General features: G+C 43.3%; 1 protein-coding gene across 5 annotated transcripts in view; it reads left to right on the top strand.

Moving 5' to 3' along the window:
- The window catches only part of megf6 (multiple EGF like domains 6), a 76,750-nt gene extending 55,648 nt beyond the window's left edge, over nucleotides 1-21,102 (top strand). For 2 of the 5 annotated variants that reach the window (XM_050070003.1, XM_050070038.1), the window contains 20 exons: nucleotides 1,870-1,995; nucleotides 2,337-2,468; nucleotides 2,657-2,785; nucleotides 2,868-2,999; nucleotides 3,323-3,451; nucleotides 8,167-8,295; nucleotides 9,002-9,130; nucleotides 10,685-10,813; nucleotides 11,009-11,137; nucleotides 11,492-11,620; nucleotides 11,729-11,857; nucleotides 13,186-13,317; nucleotides 13,586-13,714; nucleotides 13,925-14,053; nucleotides 15,210-15,338; nucleotides 15,731-15,859; nucleotides 16,052-16,180; nucleotides 17,093-17,221; nucleotides 17,885-18,013; nucleotides 18,442-21,102. In XM_050070003.1, the coding sequence (XP_049925960.1) occupies nucleotides 1,870-1,995; nucleotides 2,337-2,468; nucleotides 2,657-2,785; nucleotides 2,868-2,999; nucleotides 3,323-3,451; nucleotides 8,167-8,295; nucleotides 9,002-9,130; nucleotides 10,685-10,813; nucleotides 11,009-11,137; nucleotides 11,492-11,620; nucleotides 11,729-11,857; nucleotides 13,186-13,317; nucleotides 13,586-13,714; nucleotides 13,925-14,053; nucleotides 15,210-15,338; nucleotides 15,731-15,859; nucleotides 16,052-16,180; nucleotides 17,093-17,221; nucleotides 17,885-18,013; nucleotides 18,442-18,521 (2,537 nt within the window). In that variant the 3' untranslated portion in view covers nucleotides 18,522-21,102. The remainder of the gene's footprint in view (nucleotides 1-1,869; nucleotides 1,996-2,336; nucleotides 2,469-2,656; nucleotides 2,786-2,867; nucleotides 3,000-3,322; nucleotides 3,452-8,166; nucleotides 8,296-9,001; nucleotides 9,131-10,684; nucleotides 10,814-11,008; nucleotides 11,138-11,491; nucleotides 11,621-11,728; nucleotides 11,858-13,185; nucleotides 13,318-13,585; nucleotides 13,715-13,924; nucleotides 14,054-15,209; nucleotides 15,339-15,730; nucleotides 15,860-16,051; nucleotides 16,181-17,092; nucleotides 17,222-17,884; nucleotides 18,014-18,441) is intronic. The other 3 variants (XM_050070013.1, XM_050070030.1, XM_050070021.1) reach the window with 3 other exon arrangements.
- Nucleotides 21,103-24,168: the final 3,066 nt, after the last annotated feature.

Below are 24,168 nucleotides of genomic sequence, written 5' to 3'. Positions count from 1 at the left end.
TTGCTTTGTTGCCGGCCGTTTTCGCCGGTGTGTTAAACACACTTTAGAAAGGAGTGTCCCCAGACTATCAGAAGGCGGAGATCTCTGATTGTCTGGTGGCGAGACTATATGCTCTCTGACATTTATCCTAACGATATGAGGCGGTCTTTGTGGAAAAAAGCTTGTTTAGTGGACTAACTTTGCACTTGAAGGTATGCCCTTTCACTTACGTTTTAACAGGTCTGACGCTACTATGCGCCCCGGCTGTATCTAGGCTAACGGCTTACATGCTAACTATTATTTTTATGTCACTAGTCACATGAAACAAATTTAGGACGATAGGAGACAGGTTGAAATAAACCGAAATTTCCCTTTAACACCTTTTAAAGGAATGAATGAGGTTCCGCCTCCAACACTGTATCCAGTTCTCTTCATACATCCATGGGCTGCGCTCTAATGTTAGCTAGCTCAGTGGTGCTAGGTGAGCTAGCTGTAGATGCACGCTTCCTTCTGCACAGTGATGTGGTTGGTGGGTGTAGATGTAGAAAGAAAATAGTTCCTACATGAAACTGCTCACAACAAAGTCTGTGGATTATCCTGAGTAACCAGGTCATGATTTCTGGAAAGAGACATTGCTGTTGAGTTTTTCAAATGTATTTTTTGGTACTTTGAGCACCACAAGCTGAGTGCCATCTAGTTCCATTATATTGGAGAGAAAGCAGACATCTCAATGGCTGATATCTCCAACACTCGGCAACTCAAACTAAAACAATACAGACTGATAAATAGCACTACAGGTAAGAGTAATATATGTATTCTTGATTTGGGGATGAACTGTCCCTTTAAGGTAGAAGTGAAAAGGACTGTAAGTATAAGGAGCGCAGTAAAGTTTCAAACACCTGGCATGCATCCATAAAGCCATTTTTTTCCCTTTCAAATATTCAGACACAAAGCTGTTAATGTACAGTATGATGCCCTTGCCCTGAAAGCTTGACTCCACAGTGTCCTCATGTGGCCATGCCTTTAAAGTAAAGGATTGCTGTCTCACTGTCAGCATGTGTGTGGATATGTGAAGTGCATGGGCTTGCACACTGACACATGTGGGTACATGTGCGGTTATTGTTTGCATACTTAATGCTTGTGAGAGTGCGTGCCATTTCTGATGTCAACACAGTTTGTTATGAATGAGTTTCGGAATTTTTCACCTTTGTTAAAGTATTTTTCATCACCTATAAATCCTTCTTTATTCTTTTATTCCTTTTCTATTCATTCTCTGCTGCCTTTGATGAATTGAATGGATTTAGTGGGTGAAATAACTTTCATTCTTGAACTCACCTGGTCAGTGCAGGTGTTCTTGTTATTACAAACTGCACAACCAAAGATGTGAGTCTTTCTCCACAGCAGGGTGTCCTCTGGCTGTTTACTCTGCTGCATGATGGAAAGCTCAACCCCCTGTATTGTGTATTTGAAGCGATATTGAATATTGTTCGGGAGCCTTTGGTAAAAACATGACTTTGTGTCTCCGTGGAGTGGACTAAGAAAACAGAGCAGAGTTACAGTATGTCAGCACTAATGCACTGTCCAGGCCTAGGCTTGCTGAGTTTCGCAAAGCCAAATAATAAAAAAAAGGAATCCCCATTTTCTGGACCGTATTTATCTTAGGTTGCAGGCCAGGTCATGACAGGGGTAATTTACTTCAGTTACTACTGCAGAGGCTATTGGCAGAGGCTGAATAAACAAACAGAAAATGATTGAGTATTTCTAAAATTTCACTCCTGCAGTTCTCTTTTTGCAATGTTGCACAATGCTGTCTTGTGCTTTTGTGTGTTTTATGTTACAGTGAGACTGTTTTTGCTGTTTTTAATGTTTTAATCTGATGTGTGTTGCAAGCCTGCCAGTCGTTAACCTATGGCGAGAGCTGTCGTCTGACCTGCGACTGTGGAGGAGCTCCTTGTGATCCCGTAACTGGACAGTGCATCTGTCCTGCTGGGAAGACTGGACTCTCCTGTCATGAAGGTACCTTTATGTTGTATGTTTTCTATGTTGCTTTAATTTCTGTATGAGTTTTAGAACGTTTTAGCCTAATTATGTCGTGGTAGACTATGGAAAATGCAATTAAGACTGAGGACCTGTCTGCACCCACTGACCTCAGTATTATTATCAGCCCACTGAGCCACGCGGATGTTTGTGTAATTTGGTGCTCCTCTTAAGCAAACTAATTCCTTAGCTTTGTAGCTTACTTGCCATTTAATGCGTTTCTCCCCCAAAACATCCCCACACAAGTGGCTTTACGACTTTACGGAGAAATAACGTGGCTCACTGCTCACTTAATCTGAAAGATACTTGGTGCTCCCCAGACTGCCCTGATGGATTCTGGGGGTTGAAGTGCCAGTCACCTTGTCCAAACTGTGAGAGCAGAGGCTCCTGCAACAAGCAGACTGGTGTGTGTGACTGCAAACCAGGCTTTACTGGGAGACTCTGCCAAAATGGTGAGATTTGGCCATTAATTCAAATCTATATGTCTCAAGCAAAGATGTAAATCTAGCAATGATTGAATAATTAACGATTTTACTACTGACTGAATTGCTTTATGTATAGATTGATTATTTTAGGGTTTAAAGCAACAGTTAAACAGAGTGGCCAATAAATCATGACCCTATGACTGTGGTGTTTACAGAGTGCCCCCCAGGTCTCCATGGACCAGGCTGTTCATTACCCTGTTCATGTCACCCTGATGCAACTTGTGAGCCGCAGACTGGACGCTGTGTCTGCCCTCCTGGCAAAACAGGCCATGACTGTGCAACATGTAAGAAGTGATACTAATACTTTACATCAGTTTTTAATTTCAGTCACTGCAGTACTTCTCATCATTGAACTTATCTGTTCAGCATGTGAGTCCGGGTACTGGGGCCAAGACTGCCTCAGTAAATGCCAGTGCAGAGAGATATCTGTGGGCTGTGACCCGGTCACTGGTCGGTGTGCCTGTGAGGCCGGCTTCAGCGGAGACTACTGTGAGGAGAGTGAGTTCATTTCAAGTTTCACAAGATATAGTTTACTAAATGCTGCCACCATGGGGTGAATGTTGCTTATTACATCTTTTGAGCTCATTTACAATCCTGAGATTTTTTATTTCAAGTAATTAGTATTTCAGTAATTTTTTACTTTTAAGGGATTTACAATTTTTACTTTACAGGGATTTTGAGTGTACAGAATACTTAGGGACTTGAGTAGTTTAAATAAAGCTCCTACAGTTCTGACATAAACCTCAGGGAAATAAGATTTAAGATTTAAAACGTTCTGCTAAATCATCGTTGATCTGCTTCCCTTGTATGTTCACTGTTAGAGTGTGTGAATGGCAGTTATGGGCAGGGGTGCACCCAGCAGTGCCAGTGTCTGAATGGAGCCCTCTGCGACCATGTGAGCGGAGCCTGCACATGTTCACCTGGATATGCTGGCACCTACTGTGAAAAAAGTAAGTTTTCTTTTGTTTTTGATTATTGAAGATTATTATGTTTCGGATGGATGGATGGATGGATGGATGGATGGATAACTTTATTGTCTAACTCAGTGTAAATGTATCTTTGGCTTCTTTCAAAACATCAAAGGTGCACATAACACAATACACCATTAAAAACTTACAGTTTAACAATATATATGATACAATAGTGCAAATAGTCAGGTCGGAGCTTGACTAAAATGTGTCTTTTTGGTTTCCTTCCACATGTATAAAACCTAAGGAAAATACACTGTACATTCCAACCCCCACACTACCATGCCAGTTAGTATGTCCCAGTATGTATTATGTCAAATGCAGTATACCAAAAATACCAGGATGTTTAACAAAATCCAGTCGCATTTTGCAGTATGTAAGCCAGCACGCTTTTCTGGCTGTTCTGACCCACAATCATCTGTGCAGCAGAAGTTACGTCACATTGACTGAACCGCAAACAGATGACAGCTCGACAGATCGATGACAGCTGTCAGAAGCCGTAATAACAGATGACAGCACATTCAAGTGACTGATCATCTGTTGAATAGTAATAATAGGAATAGTTTTGTTTAAGTGAACAAAATAATTGTCGCCTCACAGCAAGAGGGTTCCTCGTTTTAACCTGGGACGGGGGATCCCTTCTGTGCAGTGTTTGCATGTTCTCCCCATGTCAGCGTGGGTTTTCTCTGGGTACTCCAGCTTCCTCCCACAGTCCAAAGCAGTGATGGACTCAGGATTTTTGAAGGGCAGGGGCGAAAAGTAAAAAAGGGCACGTCCTGCATGTCATGGGGACGAGAGGGCAGCCAAAAGGGGACATCTGCTCGTTTTCATCATTCAAGAGGGCAGCTGATAGGGCACATCCTCTCATTTTCGCCACTCAAGAGGGCACTTTAGCGCGGCGTTTTCAACCGCCCGAGTCCATCAGTGGTCCAAAGACATGCAGGTTAACTGGTGACTCTAAATTGTCCGTAGGTGTGAATGTGAGTGTGAATGGTTGTCTTGCTCTATGTGTCAGCCCTGTGATAGTCTGGCGACCTGTCCAGGGTGTACCCTGCCTCTCGCCCAATGTCAGCTGGGATAGGCTCCAGCCCCCCCTGCGACCCCCAACAGAATGAGCAGTCACGGAAAATGGATGATTGAATGTTTTAGTGTCATCTGCCATTTTCAGACCAAATGATAATCTGTTAGTCTAGAAAACAATTATCATATTAACTCATAATAAAAGAAATAAATCTGACCCACTCTGGATCGTTGACAAAATTTCAGTGCCTGAACTAAGTTAAATTTTGAGTTTAAGCTGTCTGATCAACAAAGACAAAAACAATGAAAATTCTAAATACTTTTAAGAGGCTCTGAAGTTTTATCCTCAGTTTCTTTTGTTAAACTGTCCACGCTGACCTTGTTGAGCTACTGGCATTACCTCTCCTCTCCACTACAGGTGACATTACTAGTCTTAATACACTAGAGGGCGCTGCAGGATATTCCTCTGATTCTCTCTTCTCCACAGTTTGAGTGAATCATCACACAGATTCAATGAATCATCAGATTGTCCGTGTAATGTCATGAGCAAAACCATTTTAAAGCCACACAAATCCCAAGATATAATTTGTATTCGTCATTGTGGGGTAGATGGCCTCTATTTCATAGGCTGCAGTCTTCTCAAGCACCCTGCCACAGCAAACCCTTCATGTAACTAATATTCTTCTCATCATTGGGATATTTTTATTGAATTGTAAGACATACCAGCAGTCCAAGAGTCTTAACAATGTAATAGATTTGTTCTTGATTATAGTCTTTTGACTTGAAGTGGCCACATGTTATTACAAAGTGTAAGATTTAGTGTAAGTGTACTACCAGGCCCAGAAATTCATACCACCTCTGTAGTACACGGGGCATCGTAAATCATGGCCGTGTCACACTAGAACGGAGCTTCACATCCCTAGTCATAACAGCCTAATGGCCTCAGACGTAGACGTCACTCTGATTGGACGTCGCTGTGGAAATAGGGCTATCGGTCTGACCAGATTCTGTTTTCTGAAGGCCTTCTCTCCTCAAACAGAGGTGTCCAGTTTCTCAGTCTTCTGCTGGGCCTCTTCCTTCAGGAGAAGTCAGGAAGAGGCCTGCGCTGTGAGAAGGACCAGATCTCCCTGAGTTCATCTGTTTCACAGAATTAAAATGGAAAGAGATGACTTTCCCTTTTTTAGCGTTTGATTCTAGGTGGGCGATTTCCGTCCACACACTGGTTTTCATAATGTTATTCGTGGAAATAGCTGCACTCCTCAGAAGGCTTGTTGCCATGGCAAAACGCATAGTTTCATTGAGCATTCTTGTGGTTGATGCTAAACATTTCAGTGGAGTTTTGTTCGGAGGAAGCAAGCTATTGTGCTGACATGGGTCCTGCACACCAGACCACTTCTTCAATTAGCGCGGATCGTGCTCCGTTCTCTGCTCCGCAGCTTTGATGTTTGCATCAAAATAGTTCATTTGGTCGCAGTAAAAAGAAGTCTGGTTCAACTGGCATCGAACATCCGCGTTATTGTCGAAGAAACTGGGTTGTTTTGTTGTTGTTGTGTTGACCTCTTTCAGTGTATAGACCCTGAATGGCACCAGGAAGTTCTATTCTATGTTCTCTCTATCCGCTCTATTTCTGTGGTCTGCTCTCCCCGGCTGTGTGGTCCCTGGACCTGCTTTATGGGCTGACAGCAGTGGCTCTTACACAACCAGGGATCTGGAAATAATCCTCCTGTCTTAAAGAGCTCATTTAGTCTGGAGATGGAGTCTTTCAGCGATGGCACAGTGTGCGTGCGTGTGTGTATGTGTGTGTGTGTGTGGTGGACCGAATCCTCTGTACCTACCCATAAACAAAGACTCAGAGGGAAGAGTCTTTGCCTACAAACACTTGCAGACACTGTCCTAATATCAGATGACAGATTGCTGCTCTGTGGTTAATATGGAAACCAGTCGCCCCCTGCTGGTATAAACAAATAATAAACTTTGCCATTCAGAGGTGTCAGTATATCGCCCGAAGATTTGCTGTAGTGCATGTGTGCTGTAGGAAGGAAAGTGTTTTAACATGTTGAGGTGATTACTGTGTCTGGCATGAATACCTCATTAAAAGGGAACATCACTCATCTGAGATGTTTTATGTTTATCTGTTTCACATTATAGATGCGTCGAGCACCGGTGTCATTGCTTAATAAATGATATGTCAGGGTAGCATTCCTGAAACATTTCCCCGCAGGACACAAAGATGTTGCCATGGTGTCGGCAATTACCTATCATAATAATAAACAACAGACAATAAAACCAGGGATTTTTTTTGCTGCAGTACCACCACAGACCTAATGTACAGCTGGGCTAAAATGACAGCATCCTCAGTGGGCTGGCTTTAATAACATCGCAGCCTAACCACTACAGAGGCAGGCGAAGACGTCATGCTGTCAGCGTGGGAACACAACGATGGTCATGCCAGAAACTGCTGAGCAGGAAGGATACTTTTCCCAATTTGAGGCCTTGAGGGAGAAAAAAAGGAGGAGTGGACAGCATCATCAATTGGAGCAGGAGAAGGAGGGTATGATGCATTAGCTGTAGGGGAACACCCCGAGCACTGTGGCATTTAGAATACACAAAACCACCAAGTTACACATTTTTGTTGCTCTCCCAATTTGTGGCTTCCTGGTAATACGGTCCACTGCTTTCCTTATAGATAGAAGAGGTAGTATATAAATGAAATGAAAAACTGCTGGCTGCTGAAATAATTGGGACAGACTCTACCCAAACTCTCACCAGATTTTCTCACATGTGACTGCAACAGAAAACAGAAGAGGGAAATGTCTGCAGCGGCTGTCAATCACTCAAACTTTGGCGGTGCAACGAGCAGCATTCCTGTAAAAAACCGAGAGTGGAAGAACTTTTTGTGTTGCAAAATACAACTATTATGCTTGAGTTAGGCTCTGATCTCTGCAGTGACAAATTGAGTGATCAAAAATAGGCCGTGAATAAACAGAGTCATTCTTTCCTGCTCTGGTGAAGTCATGCTTACAGACAATATTTACATCCCAGTAGTGGAAAGGCTCATTCATCCCGCTGCCTCTGGCTGGGTTCATGTGGATGCGAGGCACTGTGTTTACCAAACTCTCTGAGTGTCAATTGACTCTACACACACTTAAACAATCTCTCTGGCTCTCCTGGAGAATGGGAAACAGACTCTTACACTGGCATCTCCTCACATCAGCAGCAATACTGTAGGTTTGTGTGTGTGTGTGTGTGTGTGTGTGTGTGTGTGTGTTAGGAGGGCACAGTAACCTGGCTTTGTTTTGCCATGTATTGGTGGGGCCTGTTGACTCAGCAGGTGCTCTAATTACCAGCTCTCTGTGCCCCCTCTACCCCCAAAAGGGAACGGCCTCCAAGCCGCCGTCGACTTTGATGTGGCCCAGATCCACCACACATGTGGGACATGAGCTCACTTAACGAACGCAGACGCTCTGCAAATGAACAGCCGCAGCGTGGTACTGCAATTTGATATTGGTATTTTCAGTAGGTGGTAAGACAGAGAGGGAAAGTAGGAGGAGGAGAAGCGAGTGAGAGATGGGGAAGGGAAGAGAAAGAACTAAAAAAGTTGGCATCTAAACCTTTTCCTCTCCTCTTTTGTGAAGCTGCCAGTTCTAACCAGTCGGATGTTTTATCTTGGCCCACAGTGTGCCCGGACGGCTTTTACGGTCTTGACTGTGGCCAGATGTGCGAGTGCAGGAACGGTGCCCGCTGCCACCACATCACAGGAGCCTGCCTATGCACCGCCGGCTGGGCAGGACCACACTGCATTCTGGGTAATGGAAGCCACATCATTAAAACGGGGTGTGAGGGAGGCCCTCACTGCAGCCCATCACGACGTCCTCTCCTTAAACACAACTATGTGTTTGTGAACAATTATCTCTATAATGAGACATTGCCAGTGACTTTTTTAGAGATGGGTAAGAGAGGAGAAAGGAGGGCGGACGAGTGTGCCCTCTGGCCTACACGCTTTAATTGAGATCTATTCTGGATAAATGCACCCACGTGTTTATAGTGATCAGCGTTCGGAAAGGGAGAACATAACTCGGGAGACTCTTTAGTAGCAAACCAATCAGTGTTCTCATGCTAAAGTTTCATGCCGTTGTTTTAATGAATCCAGTGAAATGCCCACTAAAGTTCTTAGTCTGTCATTCTGCAGTCTTATTCAAGACTTTCCTCTTGCCACAGCCATTTTGTGGTCCTAACTACCACAGCCAGAGTCAGCAGAAAGCCACTAGCATGACTTAATGATGCATCTCTGTCATTAGTGCACTTTCCTCTTTCCTGGGCTCCAAATGTCATCTTGGACTTTGATCACTGAGGAAAAGTTTACAATATGTGTCCTGAAAATGTCCCAAAATGTCCTCTAGTACTGTAGTCTCTACATTTGCTGCAAATACAGCTGCAGTTACATTTTTAAGTTAATATTGAATGTGTTTTGAGTGTGTATCATGTTATCGTGTGTGTGGTTTGTGTGCGTAGAGTGCCCAGAGGGTCATTATGGGGAGCAGTGCGGTCAGACCTGTGAGTGTCAGAACGGAGCCAGGTGTGACCACGTCAGCGGGCGATGCAGCTGTGCAGCCGGATGGACTGGAGTCAGCTGCCAACTGCGTGAGTAGCTCATCACTCAAGTAGCTAATCACTCAGCATGAAAAACCCCGTCAGAAAGTTTTGCTGCTTTTTTTTCTTAAAGGGCAACACCAGTGGTTTTGCATGTTGTAGCTCATCTACTACAAATGACTTATACATTACATCACAGCTATCCATTTTAGAGAGCGTGCTGCTGTGTTTTGGAAAGTTGTCTGCTGTTATAGGCACCCAGTGGTTTTTATTCATTTTGTAGAATATGAATATCAATTAGCAGACAGGTTGCTTGACGTAATCATTACAGACTTAATGTTACGGTTTACACAGCTTGAGCACATTTTAAAGAGTCTGATAGTTTGTTTTTAGATTTTACATAAATTAATGCATAACAATGGCTGCCTGGAAATCTACGGTTGTATGGCCTTTATTCAGAAATGGTCAGCAAAAGCTTTGCAGTAGACATTTGTAGTCAAGGAGCCGTAATCTGTAAACACACTGGTACGGTCCTTTAAAGGCGCTGTTAGAGTCATCATTTTATGACTAGTAGAAAAACCCTCCTGGTTTCACACATGCACATGACTTTGAAAAAACACACACTTCAGGACAGTGACGGACAACAGCTAATGAGAAATCAACACAAAAAAAAAACAACTTAGCTCATAAACAATAATAATAAATAAACAACAAATGCAAATTTGATCATTTATCCAGAAAATATAGATGTGAATGTGTGTGTGGTCTTCAGAAGGATGTGATGAGCTTATGCAAGTGTGTGTTGGTGAATGTGTTCACATTTAGATTCCACTAATCAATCAATCTATCTATCTATCTATCTATCTATCTTACTCGAATGCTCTTCACACCACCATTTACCTTTTGTTTGATTTTTTTATTCTTATTTTACTGTCCCGGGTGGCACCTTTGTTGCATATAGGAAGGTCCGCCACTGCCTCAGGAGTCAAAGTCTTCATGTCGATTGCAGATTTCATTGCCTGTCTCTTAATGAAATGCTAAAATGTGAAACCTGTGTGAAGTGGACTGTGTGTAGTAAATGAACTGCACTAGTCTTCTGACCACTCAAGTCATATTCACCCATTCACACACAATCACACACTGGTGGCTGAGGCTACCACTGGTGCCACCTGCTATTCGGTAACCATTCACACACACTCACACACCGCTGTAACAGCCATCGGGAGCAATTTTAGGGTTCAGTATCTTGCTGCGGACTTGAGGAGCCGGGGATCGAACCACTGATCTCCCGATTAGTGGACGACCCGCTCTACATCAGAGCCACAGTCGCTTCAAAGTTGTCATACACACCTTTTTTTTTTTTTAGAGTATTCGGTTGAGAAATCCCAAACCACAACACATAATGATAATAAGTAATTAATAGATAAAACTTTTGGGTACTGAGACAGAAGGATGCGCACTGTTGGATGGATTCTTATAACCTATATAAATAATCCAAATCATGGCTGCTAACCTTTGGTATAATTGGCTACATTATTACCTTCATTTTATTATCTTCAATTTATCTTCAACTCTCTGTCCTGTGTTATGTGTGTGTGATTTCAGCCTGTCCTGCAGGACAGTATGGGGAACACTGCTCTGGCCAATGTCTGTGTCAAAACGGAGGCTCTTGTGATAGCGTAAGCGGCCAGTGCTCCTGCCCGCCTGGCTGGACTGGAGCCGCCTGTGAGTTAGGTGAGTCCTAAACATTACATCATAAGGAAGCAAAGGGAAACACATGTGAGACTCTTAAAATTCTTTGTCTCGATTTAACATTTTGTCCACCTGTCTTCACAACTTAATATGTAGGTAAAACCTATTTTGTATTCATGTAATAAACAGTGTCTTGAATTCAACTTCCATCTGAGGTTTGGTCTCACTCTCTCCTAGAGTGTGAGGAAGGACGTTATGGAGAGAACTGCACTCAGACCTGCAGCTGTGCGAACGGAGCAAGATGTGACAGAGTGACAGGAAGATGTGTGTGTCGGCCTGGTTGGATGGGAGAGCTATGTCAGACAGGTGACTGCCTAAACTTCACATCAGCACTGTGACATTACAGCATATTAGTTCTTATTTAGCATTTTAATTTTTGATTGTACAGAGATTATCAGTGATCTCTTTTTCATCTATCCCATTGAGATATATAGCCAACCTACCATCCAGCAAGTTCCCTCTATGCCTGCTGATGCATCTTAGAAAAAAAGTAGAGAAGTAGCAGCAGCAAACTAAAGTTAAGCTTTACTCCAGGAATCCTAAAACTTGCCGCATCAAAGCTTATCATGCAATTGGCCTTGGATAGATAATCATAAAAGTGAACGTTTCAGTGATCTAATATCGTATGCTGAACATGAATACTTATGTGTTTGTTTGAAGCCTGTTCTAAGGGATTCTTTGGAGAGGGCTGCGAGCAGAGGTGTGACTGTGTCCACAGTTCGAGTTGCCACCACGTGACGGGCCGCTGTGAGTGCGAGCCAGGCTGGAGGGGAGCCAGGTGTGACAAACGTGAGTGTGTATAGGACAGAGGAAATACCATTAGAGTAGCAATAGAGGAGCTTTGAACATGGGAGTAAATTGAGTGACGTGTGCCCGCATGTGTATGTCAACTCCCAGCGTGCCTTCCGGGGTCCTTCGGTGCTTCCTGTGCCCAACGGTGTTACTGCCAGGCTGGAGTGTCCTGTCACCATGAGACGGGGAGCTGTGGGTGCCCGGCTGGACTTACAGGGCCTGGCTGCGAGAAACGTAAGAATGAAAATAAGTCTTTACTGCACAAATATACAGATTTGTAGCTTTATAATTTGCTCACTTGTAAAAGGCGAATTCTTGACAACATCTTTGGACGTGTAAAATCTCACAAAATACCCCTGATGTTTAACTGGTTATTAGGAAAGCCTTGGCACATGGCTAATATCACTGTCATGCATTCAAACCATTTGGCTGACATATGTGCCTTGTTGAGAGAAACGCTGTCACCCCAAAACACACCACTCCCATCAGGAAGGAAAGGCATCATGGGACTGAAGTGATCACCAAGAATCATTCTGTTAATACTGATTAAAAATTTCTTTTTTCCCCCGGCCCTCCTGGGAAAGATTACCATTTATCCCCTTCCAGGAAATGCACTCTACACGGGCATTAAACCCTCACTGTCACAGGACTTTATGCTAATGTTTCATTATTTAGACCATACCCTTTAGGACCGTATACGAGCAGCTTCACTACTCAACACTCTGTCTACCCCCCCACCACCACCTCAGCTCCCTTCCTCTCCTCACACACTCCCCAGACATCTGATAAATGTTACACACCAGTTGCCAAGTAAAACAGAAGGCATTGTTTTTGTCTCCTCAGCGGCGGATAAGGGCCTTTGGAAGGCAGACATGCATAATGACAGCGCCGTAATTGCCTCTTTAGTCTGGAGTCCTTTCTTATCTGTCCCCCGCGCTGCCTGCTGCTGCCTGACTGAGTAGCCGAGTGCTGCGGTTTCACCCGAAAACATGTTCGGTTCACAGATTCATCTTGTTGGCTATGACTGATTGTCTGTGGACTCCATTCATTATTGTGATGAGCGTATACGTACGTGTCCAGAAAGGCTGTGTGAAAGAATGTCGCTCTGCGTCCATTGGGGTTTGAACACCAGGGAAAGTTGTTGTTGGGAGTTTTGGTTTTGTTGCCAGTCAATACTGAATGTTGCAGTGTGTTGATGAAGCAATCTGAGCACGGAAAGAGCAATGGCATTCGTCTTCCTACAAACTACTGAACGTGGTTTATATTTTGTTATGTCAAAACCATTCATAACCATACGATGTGATGGTTTAACATCATGTTGGGAGTTTTTTGAGTATTCGTTGCTGTTTGGTGTGCAAGACAGTATTTAGATATAGGCAACATTCACATTCTAAACTCTGATAACCATCATGGGTTATTTTCTTTTACGAATTCTCTTAAAGAAGCCGTAATTGGAGGACGTTTGCTTCTTTTATTCACTTTTTTTACTAGAACTTTCACAGAATTTGTACAAATACACCCACTGCTGTGTATATGATGTTTTTCTGGATGTGTCTTTTCAGCCTGTCCTGCTGGCATGTTCGGGCAAAACTGCAGCCAGCTGTGCCAATGTTCAGGAGAACAAGAGCAGTGCCATCCTGTGACGGGGAAATGTAGCTGCTTACCTGGTTACTACGGGGCACGCTGTGAGCTACGTGAGTGTACTGTTTATTTTAGATTGTCAGTGTGACCTAACAAGAGGAATGCTTTTAGTTGAACAGGGAGCTGGGTGGGAGAGACGTGTCAAAGGTCAAAGGTTATTTATGATTGACTGTAAATGCTCATATTTTTACCTCTCTGATCTATTCTGCAAGTAAAATAACCTTAAAATCTTAATAATCTAAATGAAAAACCATGACAACAACTACCTTTCCACCCCCTTTTTTCCTTTCTCTCCGTGTCATCGCTATGGTTTGTCTCCAGGATGTCGAGCAGGAACTTTTGGGCCAAACTGCAAGTCCAGATGCAGCTGCATCAACGGTGGTCGCTGTGACTTCAGGACTGGGACTTGCTACTGTCCTCCTGGCTTCATTGGAGCCAACTGCAACTCAAGTGAGTCAAGAAACCTTGCACCTGTTTGTCCTGGAGAACCACTGCGGAGGTCCCCCCTGCACACCTTTATTGCCATTACTCAGAGTCGGTGTTGTACTGGGAAATTCTGGTCAGCCACAACTGAGGCAACCAGCAAAGCCTATTAAATGAAGATATTTCTCCTCTTTTTGATTTGTACTTTCATGTGAATGAAGATGTTTATTTCCACAGGCTGTCCAAGTGGGTACTATGGGAAGGACTGTGCTAAGCTGTGCTCCTGTGGGGAAGGAGGACAGTGTCACCCAGTGACTGGGAGGTGTATCTGTGCCCCTGGTAGGATGGGACAGTCCTGCCAACAAGGTAAAGCTAAACTAATGTCTTTGTCTGTTTGTTGTAATAAATTAGATATGACACACCAGTCCTTGTCGTTTATGATAGCTTCAGGATTTGAGTTTACTTGGTGCATGTCTTGCCAGTGTAAATCATTTTACTACAATGACTTTTATCACAGTCTAATATATAATAAATATATATGCAGTAGAAGACAGACATTAGCAAATGCATTGAAAAACTAAAAAAAATGCCATTACTAATGAATGCATTTTAATTTAATGTATTCACCCTGGTATTACGGAGTTTAAGCAGACAAGAAGAAATCTTAATATCTGTCTACTAATCTACAAGTTTACAAGTTCAGCTTTGACTTAAATGGTATCAAACGTGGTTTTTATCGAGCCCTTTATCTCTTACCCTTCCCTTCAGTACACAAAGAGTCAGCACTGAGGCTGACACGCATCAGTGGAAACCGCTGGCCCTAATGAGTTCCTCAGAAATACGAGGCCTAGCAAGAAAGTGAGAAACAACCACTAAATTGAGGGAGCATTTTTTAGACATTTTTCACTGTATATTTAAGTAACAAATTCTCCATTTCCTCCGTGTGAGGCCTCTGATGATCACAGGGCAGTTTTCCCGGGGAACAGAGGCAGAGTTTGGCTTTCTTAATCTCTCCCTTTATCAGCAATTCAGCTGGATTGCGAGCGGGGATTTCCATCGCCGCTCGCTCTTAATGTTCTCTTCTTTGGCCTCCTGCATGTACTGGGACATACCACCTCTTAAGTTCCTCTTGTTGAATGTTTACAGAAACCTATAAGTAGCTCGTTCTTTGTTCTGTGTCGCTGGATCTGGCAAGGAAGCAAATAAATAAACAGGAAAATCAAAGAGTCCTTGCTTATTGTTTTCCCAATCTAAATTACCCAGAGAAACATGATTATTCTTTTATATCAGTGCCAAATTAGACTACTTTGCCATCTCTTTAATGAACTGTTGCTTAAATAAACATGAATGTGGTTAGTGCAATCTTGTGTGTGTGTGTGCGTGTGTGTGTGAAAGAGACAGATAGTCAGAGCACACACTGTTCACTGTGCACTGTCTGCATGTTACACCCATTGGTGTGATTGCTGAGTAGCACAAAGGGACCTGCAGTTCTTGTCCTGATATTTCCTGTATAATTCCCCAGCATGTCCTCGGGGGCACTACGGCCTGCAGTGCAGACACACGTGCAGCTGTCAGAATGGGGCTCTGTGTGAACCAGTCGACGGGGCTTGCAAATGTGGACTGGGCTGGACCGGACTCCGCTGTAACGCTGGTACGACTTCACAGGCAGTAGACACAACAGAAAATAATCAGAACTAAAGGAAACAGTTTTTTGTTCATGGGAGATCGAAAGCTTAAGAAACAACAAACAACTAAACTGGCAGAGAAAGCTCACTTAAATTATGTCTGTTTTTCCATAGCTAACAAATGGTAATAAAAGGCAATCAGTCATTTTGACCTTCCATTATAGTAGAGTTTGTGTTATCGATTGTCCGTCAGCTTCATCAAAAGTTGCCATTTATGGACTATATTTATAATATATTCTCATACTAAGATTTCTGCTGAGTCATGTTGCCTGTAATCACAGCTTCTTTATAAATACAGCTATTTTTTAATTGAAAATGTTCATAGTTTCTGTGTGTGTGTGTGTGTGTGTGTGTGCAGCCTGTTCACCGGGGAAATATGGGCCTGACTGTGCACAAGACTGTCCATGCCTCAACAATGGGACCTGCGACCGTTTCACTGGCACCTGCAGCTGTACTGCTGGATACTATGGCCACTCCTGTCAACACAGTATGCAAACACTCACTTGTAATACAAAAGGAAACTTGGTGATGGGGTTACCAGCGGCCTCACTCACACCTCTGTGAAAGTTCTCCTCGTAAAAGATGTGTCTGGATACAACATGATGACAAGACCATTTTAATAACCATACGCAGGAACACGAAACCTTAAGCTAATTTCGGTGTCTCGTGTCTCTCTTAGAATGCCCATCTGGGTTTTTTGGAGTGAACTGTGCCCATTCGTGTGACTGCAAAGTGGGGCAGACATGTGACCATGTGACAGGCCGATGTGTGTGTCCACCAGGCTACTATGGCTCACAATGCCAAAGAGGTGAGTATATGCACTTTGAAGTATTTTATAAGCTTTTGAGATGCTAAGCAGTATGATCAAGACAGACACACTGTTAAGCACATATCCTCAAACAGCCACCTGGATGCCCAGCTGCAAGGGGACACGGGCAGATGAGCATGCATGAATAAGAGATTTTTTTCCAAAAAAAGAACTGAGTTGATGTGAGTGTGCTCTGGCAGGCAGACAGACAGGCTAGTAGGTAGGTGGGCAGGCAAGCAGCCTGGTTATTTGATGAGAGACAGGTGTTTCCTGACTGCTTAATGCGTTCCTGTTACATCCTTGTGCCCTCCTGCCTGCTCGCGGGGCTTTCAGCCGCAGTGTGAGCGCCTAAATGGCCACTTCAGTCCCAGCAGGAGATATGACTGAGCATTGCAGAGCAGCTGTAAGGCAGCCACAGGCTCCAGAGACAGACCTAGCTCTTATCTGTGTGTGTTTGTCTGTGTTCACCACATGCACTTGTGCATTTCTAAACTACATGCACTTGCACTTGTGTCTGTTTGTGCTTTAATTACGTGACACAGTCACTCACTTGTGGTCTTGCATTTTGGTGTATAGGAGGACTCAGTGTCTATAAGAAGTGAGTGTTTTTTTGACTGGGCCATGGTTTGGTTTGTTAACTCATCCTTTATGTGACTAAATTATAAACAGAATGCTACTTGGCCTGTGTGCACTTAACGTATTAACGTCTTATATTTTTAAGTGCACAGGAGTTAGGATTAAATATCAAAAACACAAGTAGATTTTGGTGCCAGGGCGACCTTTTCCCTAACTAAAAATTAAGTTCACCAGTTTACATCCCTCTTTAAGTATGTGGGGAAGAGGGTTATATAATTAATGAAGACAATGAAAGAGCTCAGAACTATAGTAATATAACCATACATTTGTTTGCAGGGTGTGAATCTGGCAGGTTTGGACTGAACTGTGGACAGTCATGTGACTGTGCCGGCGAGGCCCCATGTGACGCATCGACCGGACGGTGTCTCTGTCCCCCAGGAAGGACAGGACAGAGATGTGAAAGAGGTAGATATTGCCTTGATGGAACCACATTTTTATTAAGGGAATACTTCACCCACCCACAAAAATTACTCAAAAACTACTCATCCCACATTACGTTGAATTTGTCTATCGTGCATCAATCAATGGTAAACGAGGAATCCAAACACTGAGGAAACTCTTGATGAATCGGAGTGAAAGGGAGCCACATTTAGCATCAGAAAAACTATAGTAAAATTGTCCGTTTACAAACTCTCTCACACAACTGGTGCAGTTTAATCCAAGTGGTATTCTCAGTACCAAATACATGCATTTTCAATAAAATCTTATTATTTGAAACACTTGTGCACAAACAGTCTCACGTATGGAAAAACACAGTGCTTAATGGGACAAGCAGAATTTAAATGCGCATGTTTTCTTTGACGCACCATTTGTCTGTGCATGAGACTGTTGATCCGGAAGTGTTTTAAATGGTAAGGTCTTAGCTAAATGCTTGTGTAATGAGCATACGCCTGGATAAATGAGACTTCAGTTTAGCTGCACAAGTTGTGTGAGAGTTTGTAAATAGATGTTTTGATTTAGTTTTGTTGTTGATAAATGTGAACCCCTTTAACAGCAAACAGAAATTCAGAAATCTCCCCCTTCTTCCCTGTTTTAAATCTCTCCCTCCCTCTGTCTCTTCTGTCTCAGACTGTGGTGGAGACCGTTTTGGCCCTGACTGCTCCCTGCTGTGCCAGTGTTCCCACAGGGCCCGCTGTGATGGGCAAAGTGGGCGATGCATGTGCCCACTCACCTGGCTGGGGCCCACCTGTAGTGAAGGTAAACCTAAGCTCCCTTTACCACACACTCACACACACACACACACACACATACATATGACTTGGATTGTCAAGCTAAAGCAAAACGGACACACACGTACACAGAGACGCACAGACACACACACACGAGGTCACGGGCTGTAAAGCTGAACCAGCTTTAGTGAAATACTGTGTCATGAAGTGTGAGAGGCTGAGCCCCATCACTCTGTGTGTCACCCTGTCTCCCTCAATAGCTGCTCCTGTCTCCTGACAGTTATTTTAATCTGCACCCAGCATGGAGCCAGGCTCGAGGCTGTCTTCGTTTTACCTCCTCAAAGCCAAGCACACGGGAGACTACGTACCAGTTACTTCTCCTCCAAAAACCCCAGAACATTTGCTTTTAATTTTCAAATAGTGCTGATGTCTCCTTGCTTTCTTTTCCCTTTTCAGCACTGCTACACCAAACCCCAGGACTGCTGAACTTTTCTGTGTCCCAAAGAAAGAGAAGAGCAGGCAGCAAAACCACATAACCCAAGCAGAGGTGCAAACTCCTGACTGGACGTTCAAACACGGGGCTTGGCTCTGTGGAGCATTACTCAGATCATCTTGGTAAAGGTGATGTTAGTAATATTATGTTTTTGTGAAACAGGTACTCAGCTGTCAGAAAGTGGCACTCCATCACTGAGCCTGGAGCTCGAGGTAATCTCCCAGTGGACCTGGCATGTGAGGGGCCCTCAAAGGACCATAAACTCTAAACTTACCCCAGATTGTCTGAGATTTAAAGTCCAGGGTTACAGACTCCTCAGCAATACACAAATACCTGCATCACATTTGCCACTAGTGCTGATGGAAAGTGGTTAATATGCTTTCCAGTTGTACTTAATGAGCTGTTAAGGTTTCTTTCTTAAGGGCATTTGGACAAGATGTGACTGAATCCGAGACCTTTTTGTCACTGGAGAGCCTTTACAGCCAACATGTAGTTTTTTCAATGTCTGTCCACACAAGTCTTGATGGTTAGCGTTACAGAATGCCAAGCATATTTCTGGTGAAAAATAAATGCCTCTAAAACAGACTCAGAAAGATATGGGTGACTTATTCACCGAACCCCAAGATGCAGACATCAGCCATTTTATATGAACCCCAGACAATCAGTCAGGAGTTTCCCTTTCACGCATGTACCACACAACAGGAGAACTCTCCACGTCAGATGCGTTCTCACTTACTGGAAATACTCTGTTTGGTTTGGGCAAGTGGTGGCGTCTGGGTAGAGTGTGCAGGAGGTAGGACATGATGCGGATTACACCACAGAAAAGTAGCCAGTATGTAATTTGGTCACAAACAACAGGGTCTCATGCTGTTCCTTGGATTTGTCTGACAATTTTGGCTTTGGCCCTTGAATCTCGTCATCTCTCCAGTTAGATATTTTTGTTGTCGTCTTCATGTATTGACCCTTCCTCTGCACCCTGCACCCCACAAGTCGCATGATAGAACCATCAACACTCCCACTCACTTGCTGTGAATTCTCCAGACAGTTACCTGCTCTATTCTCACATGGCTCAATCGGACATTACACGGACCTTGCACTAGGAAGCTAGCAGGATAAAGGGGCTATACAGGGACCGCAAGCAGGTGAGCTACAAAACTATGGTCCAAAAGAAGCAGGGGATGTTTCATAATGAAAATCACCTCTAGACATATTTTAAGACAGGGGTTCCCAACTGGTGGGTTGCGGTCCAAAAGTGGGTCTCGGGTCTATTCTGAATGAACCGCAAGTGATTCGCAAACATGTCAAGTTTGTAAAAAACACACTTTATTTTTAAGCACAGTAAATTTCCAGCACAGAGCTTTTATTTTGAAGTGTCGTGTCCTGCTGTAGAGTGAGTGACTAACAGACAGCTACTTGACAGAGACAGCAAACTAGCTCAACAACAAGTATGACGCTGACCTTGAACTAATGACTAAGGAGAAATCTGGACCCTGTGGCTGGACCAGTTGGGAACCACTGTTTTTAAGATATGAAAAAAAACCTCAGCTTTAATTGATAATTTATATCTTGTGTGTTTTCCCACAAAAAGTTGAATTGCCTTGTCAAAAAACTTAAAATTACATCCTACTCATTCTCCAGAAATACAGAATCTATCAATGTGTCCCTATCCCAAAGATAGCGTTTGCATCACTATCAGCCCATTACAGTGGTTCACCTCCACCATAGCGAACCACATAACACTGAAATGGCTCTATGTCATATACAGAGGAATTTTATATTTCTTATGTGTGTGTTTATTCCCTTGTTTATAATTTGTTGATACAAGTTTATATTTTGATTTAGACATTTGCCTTGTATTCTTTGTGAAACTACATCATTATTCCAAAGAAAGTAACCCAGCTTGTTGGTTCATTACAAATTATTCTGAACAAATATTCTTCCAGTTATGGGACTGTTTCACAAGAATAGACTCCGTAACTTATTTTATTTCTCATTCATTCAAATGTCTGTAAAAATATTGTTTGTCCATAAGTTATTTCATCGTGGCTCATAGAATCTGAATATGACATGAACAGGCTTTATTTACCAGCAACACTCTCCATTTACCAGCATTGATCACGTTTTTTATTTTACTTTTTATTTTTTATTGCAGTGCTGGTCGCGAAATACTGCACACAAAACTTGCATGCATTGCACTTTTTTCACATTTGTGTTTATTGAGTCAGCAGCTGATACAGAGTTTGGGAGTCTTATAGAAAATGATCAAGTTGATGTTAATACTTTTTCTGCCATACCTGTACACTTGTCTATGGTTGCACAATATTGGAAGCCTTATTTTACAACAAGATAAAAGCCATATCACTACTGCTATCATTTACCATACATGTGCATTTGATTTAAAGGGGATGCGACTGTATTTGTATATCTCAGGTCAGTGCCAGTTATATCAGTCATAATCTACTGTGTTGTTTTTCCTGGCGTACCTTTGTCAGTGGTGCTATTTGATACATTTTGTTTGTATAAAGTTGATGAATTCACTCTTACTGTTATCTTCTTCTTTGTATTTCATGTATTTGTGTCGTTGTATCATCTGTGGTTGTGTTTTGACAAAATGAAAAAGAGCCATGAACCAAAGAAATACCAGAAACATCCATGGACACCTGCTTTTAACCATTTATTTTTGAATTATGTGCTTTGAATGCAGCGTTGCATGGTATTGATTTCTGTGACCCCTGAGTGGGGTGGGAGGGTGCAGTAAGGTCTGGGAGAAGAAAAAAGGATGAGAGAGGTTCCAGCTGTCATAGAGACCTATTGGATCCTGTGTGTGTGGATACGTCAGTGTGCGTTTTTGTGTGAGGCCACTACCAGGCATCTCTCATCAGCCAGAGAAGGGTCAAGCATTAAGGCCATGCCTGCCTCCCTGACAGTAGTGTAAAGTGGGTGGGGGTGTGAGAGGCACCTGAGCAGGCTACACTGGCGCTGTAAGGTGTGTGTATGTGCCTGCCCTTCTGTGTGTTCGGGGGGTGTCGGTGTCAGAGAGAGAGCGTGCTGTCCCTGAGACATTTTTCAAGTGCGCTGGAGCATTTTCTCTTCTATCGGCCAAAGGCTGCTGTGGGCCGGCGGAGCCAGGCAGGTGCCTGGACCAAACATGCACCCCATATCCAGCATCCCCCGGGGTGAGTGATGGGTGAACAGGCTGGCTAGCGGAGGATGGAGCCCCCACACCCACTCTCCGGTGTGGCTGATGGATGGGGGGCCGCTCATGCTCGCCTTGTGTTGTGACAAGCAGCAGATGTTCTCCAATAATGTTTATCGGCCGGGCCTTCATCTTCAGATGACACACACCTGTTTTCAGTCAAACATGCCCAGAGAGGCGATCCATCCACAGAGCTCTGGGTGGTCACTGCACCGCTGGATCAGCCCCTCCACATATACAGTAACAGTAAGGCCGGGTGTCACAGCAGGCAGCGGTGCCACAAATGAAAAGCTGGTATTCCAAAAGATATCTCAGTGGTAAGATCAAGATGTAGCTCTTGTGGAGGCCACATCTAATGTATGCTGCACACTGCACAGTCGCTCCAGTCTTGTAGTACTGACAGAAGAAACATACAGTATGTAGCAGGCCTTTTCTTTTCATTGATCCACGCCTGCAACAGCTGTTGCCGGATGCATTATGTTTTCAGGTTGTCTCGTACATCTGTCGTATTCTCATGAATGCAATACCTCATGAGCGCCCTGAGGAAATTTCTTCAAATCTGGCACAAATGTTCATTTTGATCACGATGAACTGATTAGATTTTGGTGGTCATAGGGCAAGGGTCCAGATCCCTGTGACCTCGCGTCCGCAACATCTTCATGAATGTTATATCTGAAGAGCACCATGAGGGAATTCTTCAAGTTAGGCACAAACATCTCTGTAGACATTACAATGAACTGATTAGATTGTAGTGGTCAAAGGTCAAGGTTACTGTGACCATGCTTCCATCCCATTCTTCTGACCGCAATACCTTAAGGAGGCCTTGAGGGAATTTCCTCACATTTGGCACATTTGAACTTCCACTTGGACTCGATGATAACCTGACTAAATTTTTGTGGTCAAAGTGTAAGGGTCAAGGTCAAAGTGACCTCACATAGGCATCATCCTCATGAACACTATATCTCAAGAGCACCTTGAGGGAATTTTTTCAATTTTGGCACAAATGTCTACTTAGACTCAACAATCAACTGATTAGATTTTGGTGGTCAAATTTCAAGGTCACTGTGACCATGCTTCCATTCCATTCTTCTGAACCTGATAGCTCAAGAAGGCCATGAGGTAATTTCCTCAAATTTGGCACAAACGTCCACTTGGACTCAATGATAAACAGACTAAATTTTAGTGCTCAAAGGGCAAGGGGTCAAGGTCACTGTGGCCCTGTGTCCACATCATCCTTGTGAACGCTTTATTTCAAGAGCACCTAGAATTTTTTTAAATCTGGCCCGAACGTCTGCTTAGGCTCAACAATAAACTGATTAGATTTTGGTGGCCAAAGATCAAGGTCACTGTGACTACACTTCCATCCCATTCTTCTGATATCTATACATGTCAAGAAGGCCTTGAGGAATTTCCTCAAATTTGGCACAAACTTCCCGTTGGACTCAATGATAAACTGACTAAATTTTGATGGTCAAAGGGCAAGGTCACTGTGACCTCACTTCCATCCCATTCTTCTGAACCTGATATCTCAAGAAGGCCTCGAGGGAATTTTTTCAACTTTGGCACGAACTTCTACCTAAACTCAATGATAAAGTGACTACATTTCGGTGGTTTAAGGTCACTGTGACCTCACAAAACATGTTTTTGGCCATAACTCAAAAATTTGCACATGAATCATGACAAAATTTCACACAGTTCCTAATAGGGTAGCATGAAGAAGACTTTTCTAGATATTATTCCACACCATAACTGAGGAGCATAAGAGAACACATTTGGTCAGATACTGAATTGGTGACACTAATCTTGAGACTTTGCGCACATATAGCTCCTCTGAGCTGTCGGGTTGAAGATGTGTGAGAAGCATCCATGTTGTAGAATATGTCTTCTTTGCAGAAACATCCATATTTGGCTGCATACAGTATGAGTCTGTTACTGCATTTTGACCGGTCTGCAGACGTATACAATGCTAGGCCTATGGTTGTAATTCTAGTTTTTATCTTAGATGCTCACGGGTAAAAGAGTTGAGTCAGACATTTTGGTTAACTTAAAATGTCAGCACTTTAAAAAGCCACTTTTATTTTATTACAAGCGCATGAACAAAGATGCTCTTTGTGCTAAAAGGCTTTTGGAGGAGAAGAAAAAGGGGCCTGCTGTTGTACGCATGCTGGCTCATCAGGAGTGAGGGAACTGTGGATGAAATAGCCCGTAAAAGGTAAGATCGCATCATGGGTACTTTTTCGCCGTAATTAAGCATAAGCCACTCTTTGCAAAAGAGATTCTATCACTTAAGTGCCATAGCTTCAAGTCCCAGAGATCATTTCTGCCCCTCTGCGTTGAACCAGATCTCCCAAAGGGCCATGGTGTTTTGAACTCCAGCTGACAAAGCTGTCGGCTCAGATAAAAGAATGAGGAGGAAATCATTTCAGCACGTCCTGCACCATTTGTTAGGTTGTTGCCTGGAAAAATAAATGTTAAATGTCGAGGCTGCAACAAG

The sequence above is a fragment of the Epinephelus moara genome, chromosome 2 (genome assembly GCF_006386435.1).
Source record: "Epinephelus moara isolate mb chromosome 2, YSFRI_EMoa_1.0, whole genome shotgun sequence".
Classification (NCBI taxonomy): Eukaryota; Metazoa; Chordata; class Actinopteri; order Perciformes; family Serranidae; genus Epinephelus; species Epinephelus moara.
This window is presented reverse-complemented; position numbering and strand designations above follow the sequence as displayed.